The 7,552-nt window shown below is 37.1% G+C and overlaps 1 protein-coding gene across 7 annotated transcripts in view; it reads left to right on the plus strand.

Moving 5' to 3' along the window:
* The window catches only part of PTPRG (protein tyrosine phosphatase receptor type G), a 725,999-nt gene extending 720,099 nt beyond the window's left edge, over window positions 1–5,900 (plus strand). For all 7 annotated transcript variants that reach the window (XM_073811323.1, XM_073811322.1, XM_073811324.1 and 4 more), the window contains 2 exons: window positions 669–804; window positions 1,367–5,900. In XM_073811323.1, the coding sequence (XP_073667424.1) occupies window positions 669–804; window positions 1,367–1,513 (283 nt within the window). In that variant the 3' untranslated portion in view covers window positions 1,514–5,900. The remainder of the gene's footprint in view (window positions 1–668; window positions 805–1,366) is intronic.
* Window positions 5,901–7,552: the final 1,652 nt, after the last annotated feature.

A 7,552-nucleotide genomic window follows, 5' to 3' on the forward strand; every position in this document is an offset into this window, starting at 1 on the left:
TCCTGTAAAAACTGAAGATGCCAACCTGGCCTGATGAAAAAGTCTGCTACCCTTCTAAGCCTTTTTTGGGCCTGTGTGTGAAGCAAAGAGAACCATATTTTTCCAAGAATTTTATAGAAGGTGCTCATACTTGGAAACTTCCACTTCAGTGCCAAAACTAATTACTAAATATGAAACTCATTTTGGAAATTCTCTGACTGCATTTTGAGCCACATATTTCCATTTTTATTCATATTCTGGAAGTTCAATTTAGCCCTTCGGGATTGTTAAAAAAATGTTTTCCAGAGCCTTTCACCACTTTCTACTTGTCTCATAGCCTCTAGTTAAAATTCTCGTATTATCTTTCCTACTATATCACCCAGCTTGTCCCCGACATCAGATCTTCTTACAGCCCTCCCAAGTCTAATTTTGAACTTCTAACTTCATATTAGACATCAAGCTAAACATCTGGTAAGCCCGTCTTGAGAGACGTGACATTCAGAAACAAATGTCACCTTTATGCTAACCTCTAAATCTCTGCCCTCGTCCAGCATTTCACTCATTTTTGTGTTCTAGAGTAGATATCAATACAGTCTACCTAGCTTCTACGGAAATAGGTGATGGTAATTTGGTTCCAATATATTCTGTCCTTTTGTGAATCTGAAATAGCTTTTTTTTGCCTCCCCAAGGTACGGTGCAGTTTCCGCAGGAATGCTGTGTGCCCTTACCACCTTGTCCCAGCAACTGGAGAATGAAAATGCTGTGGATGTGTTCCAGGTTGCAAAAATGATCAATCTGATGAGGCCTGGAGTATTCACAGACATTGTAAGTACTTTGCTTATTTGTGAAACTTGTACATCATTTGAAACTCAGCCTCACCCTTTAGAACAGTGGTTCTGATGGGGGGTGACTTTTCCCCCCAGGGAGTGTTGGGCAATGTCTGGAGACCTTTTTTGGTTGTCACAGCTGGAGATGGGGTTAAGTGAGTAGGGCCCAGGGATGCTGCTAAACATCCTGCAGTGCCTAAGACAGCCCTCCACATGGACCTGGCCCACGTGTCCAAAGGGCTGAGGTTGAGAGACTCTGCTTTCTAGAATATAGTATCCTCTGATTGTAAAATATGGATATCCTGTTATCTTAGTGGACTTTCAACACCGAGAATTCATTCCAAGGTAACAGGGATCAAAAGGACATGAAGAAGGTGTAGGTCTTGATTATAAAGGATTCAGGAGATTACTTTTTAAGTGTCTGAACTAGCAGAGACATAATTCCTGTTTCTCTAGTATATTTTTCACATTTACATTTTTAGTCAGTATTTCCACCTGAGATGAAATAAATGATGGAGCTGCTCTTTGGCTCAAAAAACTGTCTCCCTCTTGTTTTCCAGGAACAATACCAGTTTGTCTACAAAGCAATGCTCAGCTTGGTCAGCACTAAAGAAAATGGAAATGGTCCCATGACAGTGGACAAAAATGGTGCTGTTCTCATGGCAGATGAATCGGACCCTGCCGAGAGCATGGAATCTCTAGTGTGAGCAGAATCCTGAAAGGGCGCTTAATTTGTAAAACTTCTGAAGACTGAGAACTTTTTTGAGGCCTTTTTTTGCCAGACTCTACGTTATACAATAACCTGGTTACTTTTCTACACTGATAAAAAGTTTTGATATTTATTTTTTGCCATTTTATGTCTTAATGGTATCCTACTGAGCATTTGCACCTCTGTTCATTTCACACAGTGAAACGCGGTTTTACCTAGTTTGCACTATCTGATCAGTGTTACTGCCTATAATACTAAAGCAAACCCTGATGTGACATTCCGTGACAGCACACATGCTACTTTTTAATTCAGTCCAGTGAAGGTCTTTGTTATGACAGTGAATCTTGGTTTTTTTAATTATTATTATTGTTGTTGCTAAAGCAGTTGCATTCTACTAGCAGGCAATGCTGTACTTTTCCTCAGTTCTCCTCTTCTGTTTTTTCAAGGCACTGTTCGATACTGTATGCCTTCTGCAGTTTAATGGAGTGGATGAGCACTGTTTTCTTTTAAAGACTAGCTGGTGTGGGGAAGCTACTCTGAAGGTCTATCAAACCTCATGGCCTTGAAACAGTTTCATTTATGATGGTGAAGATAGCCATTAAGAAATTAGAAGGTTTGAGTTGTTTCATGTGAACATCACTTACTAGTTACAAAGTTATATTCATAGCTTAAAAAGAATGCCCAATTGTGTCAAAATAAAAGGTATCTCTGTATTACAGTTTTCACAGTAGCTGTGTGGACAGTGTCTGTTGTTTCCATTTTGACTCTCTGAAATAGCTACACCCCAAAATCAGGGCCATCTTTTACCAAAGAGAGATGGCAATATTTTATATAACTCCAGTTATGAATCCCTTTAGTGAATCTCCATTAATGCTTCATGGTTTATAAAAGCATACCTCATGGCAGGTGGAATAATGAAAATCTTTGCAGGTGTGTAATTTTGAAACTAGTCCTCTAAAATATTCCTATTACTCCTATAGCAATCTAATAAAAAACTACCTATATAGCTAACATTCTTACATTCTTTTCTTTCCTTTTTTTTGCCAAATGTTTCATGATAAATCTCATAACTACATGCATTCTTCTACTTAGGATTAAACTGAAAATACTGTATTAGCAAAAGTCTTTGGGACTATCTAGATTCCCACACATGGATAAACCTGATTTGGAGAGAGAAAATTAGAATCTGGAGTGAAAGGTGATAGTGACATTTTCAAACAGTTTTTAAAAATAGGAGACAGCTTTGTATGCTTTTGTGTAGTTTAGCCTCAAGAACAGATAAAAAGAGACTGCTCATCATGACACAGAGCCCAAGGAAGCAGTTTCTTGGAGCCATATTCACCCTGCTGTACATCATGGGAAAATTAGGAGCATTAATAAGAAATTTCAGTTCAGTTATTTAGAAAAATAGGCTACTTACTGAGATCTGTTTCTTCAACTGCACATTTGCTCTTGAGGGATGGCTTCTGTCAGAAGTGAAACCATCACCAGAACTGGGCCTATTAAGAAGAAAAGGGTTTTGGTTATTTTTTATGTCAATAAACTTCAACCAAAAGTCCATACTGGCTATTATCGTACCATCTGGATAGGCATTAAAACATTCATGATAATCAGCCTTGAGATTCTGTTTATCTTGAGTTGGGTTTCTATGAAGTTTGTCAGAGTGGACCTGAAGGAGCAAAGCTACTAAGGAGAGAGAGGCTACAGGACTAGCCCAGGATTTCTAAGACATAGGCCAGGTCAACGGAGTTTTCGTGAACTACATAACTTGCCAGGGTTCATCTCGTCTTTTCATCACATAGATTCAGCCACACAGAACAGTCCACTGTTCACGAACTGTGTGGGCTAGGTTGAGAAAAGATGTACAAGTGAGCCAAGTTTGCTAAGCTGCGTGTGCTAGAGGACACAGACACCTTTACCGCCCCTCTGCTCCCATCAGAGGTGACACAAGGAAGCTCTGCCTAACACTTAAGGAAAAAAGCTTTAACACAGGAACACTACAGTTGCCGGCTGGCTGAGGGAAATCAGTAAGGGAAAGGTTTCACATCATGGCAAAAGCTGGATCATTTTACTCAATTAAGTAGGTTCCTCTAGTTGTACAGAGTATTGATATGAGCTAATTCTTCTCAGTAGATAGTACAGTGAACTTGACTTTCAGAAGTAACATTCAAGTTGGGGTTCATGGTCCCACTGTCATTTTTTCTTAACAAAAGTAAACACTGGTTACAAGACACATGGCAAGTATTCCCTTCTGTGCTATTACAGAGGGCTCAGTTCATGGAATGCATACCCTCCAATTCTGTGACCATCTCTTCCAGGGGTATCAGAATCATGATAAAAGAGAGAGAGCTAGTAAATACAATAGAAACATTACAAGGATGGCTTAGAAGTTCTCTGTGAGCAATTGTGTGTCTGTAGCGGTCTTGAACCAAAGTCTACAAATCCCGACACACTGAACTATAAGCAATTGCTATTTGCCCATCTTGCCAAAGTGGTCCAAACACACTTCACTGAGGATAGTTATATTCAGCCGTTCCTCACTTTGACCATGGAGTGTATCCTCACTATTATTCTTCATCTGTTATTGGCAAATATATGCTTGCGTCTTTCCAGAGGCAAAGATGGTGTTCTCTTTGAGACATAATAAGCACATCGCTTAACTACATAGCAAGGTTATTACCACTTGCACTCAGGAGGAAAGGAAATAGCTATTGCAAATTAATCTGTGCTATGTTATAAAAGTAAGCTTTTGGGAGTGTATGAATTTAGCTCTAGGTAAGCAGAATGCACACATCATTCAAAACTGAATTGCAAAGATCAGAACAAGTGGCCATGCTGGACATCAGAAAAAACACACCTTATTGCCATCAAGAGAACTCGTTCCTTCATCTAAAAGCCACAATATCATCTTTCATATTTAAAAAAAAAAGTTTCCTTCTGAAATTCAAGATGATTAAAATTAGGTGGATTGGTTTTCCTAATTTTTATGTCTTGGTGCTTTTAGAGTCTATTTCGAGTTGAAAAGTCCAGCAAGGTCAGAGAGGGTTATGGCATTTAAGGTCTGGCTGTTGCAGTTTTTAGCCCAGAGTGACATACTGAAATCAGCAAATAACCTTAATTACTTTATAATGACACAGCACAACTGCCTTGTTATGAATTTTTTCTTAAATGCATATACACTGTATTTAAAAATTAAAATATAGATACCAATTTACCAAAGATACATACTACTAATTCTAAGCAAAAAATTAAAAAAAGAAACCCAAACTCATCGTAATTTAAGAAATAATAATCAAAATGTAGTTTGTCTTAAGAATTTAGCAGGTATACTGGAAAATGCATTTTCAACTGCTATGTCCTAAAGTTTATGTTCAAATGGTGCCAGTGAATTTTTATATGAAGGGAAAATGCCTGCTTTTTTTTTTTCAACAGCTGTAATTTCACTTACCCCTTTGCGCTTGCCCTTAGTTGCCACTTAACATACAATATTGGCTTTACTTATCTCTAGAAAGAAGGCATGCTACAAATAGGAAGGAATTGTAATAATATTTGGCCTCTACTTTGTCTTAGCTGTTAAACTGTTTTTAGTATTTTTGTTAAATATTTGCAAAGGGAAGCATTTTCTACAGAGGATAATTAATTTCAAGAAAAATATCTTGAGTTTTGAGAAATAAACATCTCCAGAAAAGGAGACAGCCGATTTTATAAAATGTCGCAACTCTCCAACATTTGGGGTAGTGACTCCTTTTTTGTTAGGACATTTGAAACTAGAAAGCAGCCATTGTTTCTAAAAAAAAAAAATTCAGCCTTCATGTTGATTCATGTCTCTTTCACTTCATTTTGAAATAGCTAAAATCATTAAAACTGTAAATATTTTGTTGCTTGGATAAGCATCTTCTGAGAACTTTGTATCTATGGTATATAATCATAGAATTTTATATTTTCATATAAAGCTAATTTTTTTCTAGTTTCAACTCTGTCATAGTTTTTTTGTTTTTTTTTTTTCCTTTGTGGTGGATAATGTGAATTCAACTTTCTGTGTATTGAAGTAGCAAGAACCATCTTTGCATTCCAAAAGAATCCAACATGTGTTATTTCTTTGAGGAAGTGATTGTGAAAGTTGGGTTTTCTTTTTTAATTTCATTGACCATTTGTGCAATAGGAATTAGACATAATTAGTCACTGAATACAGTCGTTGCATTGACCCATTTGGAAAAAGTGGTTTTTTTGGTTTTTTGGTTTTTTAATTTGTTCGGGGGGTTTTGTAACCTGAAATTTTTCCTTTTTTTCTTCTGTTTAAAACTATATCAAATCATTCTATTATAGTGTTATTTAATATGTAAATTGTATTGCTATACATAAAATAAAGTATGGTTTTTGATGTATTCATTAGTGCTGAGCATTTCTATGAAAATATCTACATCCAATAAAATCAGATTACTCATTTCTCTTAATAGATCACATTTATACCCACAGACCCTTGGTCTTCGTTTTCATGGTAGTAAAATGATTATTAGGAGCCATTTTACATAGGCAGAAAACCAGAAGTGTCTTTTCTAAGTTCCTCCTGCTTTAAAGAGTAAACAGTGACAACACTGTAACTGCACGTTGAGTCAAACTTTATTCGCTTTATCAGTCTGCTGCTAAGTTATAAGTAGGATTATTATTTTCTCCAGTGTATCAACTAGATTTGTAGCAAGTTCTCCCTCTTAATTTTTACTGTGTAGGATGAAGGATATCTCTTGGCAAGACTTTGGGAGAATCTATGAAATACATATATAGGATTGCTACGATTGCTTCTACTTATGAGGAATTTTGCCATTTCCAAACAGGAGTCCCAAACTTGGCAGCTTGGGTCCACCCTTATCTCTGAACTTTTAGAGGCCGCACATCAGGAATTCAGCTCTCATTATCAGGGCTCCAATTTTTCTTTCCACAAAGATAAAGAACTGATAGTTCATTCTCCATAACTAACTGGGAATTTAAGAAACAGTGTATTAAACTTTTCCAGTGGTATCTAGAAGAAAGACCAACTCACCACAAAAGAATGAATCTCTCTAATTACATAACACTAGTCTTCCTCACATTACACCCATGGGGACTCAATACTCTGTATCACAGAGTACACAAGAGGTCACAAATTGATCATATCCACTCTACAGATACATTTAGGCCATAATTTTAAAAAGCCTTCTTAGTTGCCAACATGTCAAAAAACAAAAAACTTTTTCGTTAAGATTCAGATTTCAAGCTTTTTTCAAAAATTTTGGTGGTGTTACACCACCAGGCTCCTGTTCTCACATGGGCGCAACAAGCTGGAGAGCAGTAGCTGTTGACCCTTTTAGGTGATGCATGTACTCTCCAATTCACCAGAGTCTACATCTGTCCCATTACATTATGTCTGCCCATCGTCAGTCTAACTTGCCTGGATCCTACGAGCAGTTGCATACCAATTTTAAGACTGTCTACCATCTCAGGCTGCTAAACCATCAACCAAAAGCAGCAGTAAAAGTATTTATACTCATCTTCCATCATTCAAATACTAGGAAGCCAGCATAGGGTAAAGGGGGATTCTAAGAAACAGGACTTATGACTGTTCAAAATAATTAACAAGTCAGTTCTCTACTCCATGGCTTTTACTGTCCAGGATATAACTCTAGACAAGGAAACCCCATTTCTGCTACCACGAATGGGGCAAAGAAACAAGGGTGCAAAAGCCACTGGTCCAAAACCCCATTTTCTAACAGTTAATTTAGACTGTTGAGAACATTAAGATTTAGAAACAAGTCACTACTAACCATGCCTGGATTCGGAGACAGGATTAAAAACACTGGTTTTATATTTCTGCCTGCATTGGTGAAACAGCATAAAGGAACTAGAAAACGATAGGAACTAGAAGTTGGGAACCAACAAGGTAAAATTGGCTTTTGTGATCATGAAGTTTGGCAGCGAAGATAGACCCGCAGTTTATGTGAATCTAACAATTATATTATGTTGCTCAAAAATTGAAAAATAGGAAGTTAACTTTATGTGATTT

Source organism: Tursiops truncatus, chromosome 10, assembly GCF_011762595.2.
Source record: "Tursiops truncatus isolate mTurTru1 chromosome 10, mTurTru1.mat.Y, whole genome shotgun sequence".
Lineage (NCBI taxonomy): Eukaryota > Metazoa > Chordata > Mammalia > Artiodactyla > Delphinidae > Tursiops > Tursiops truncatus.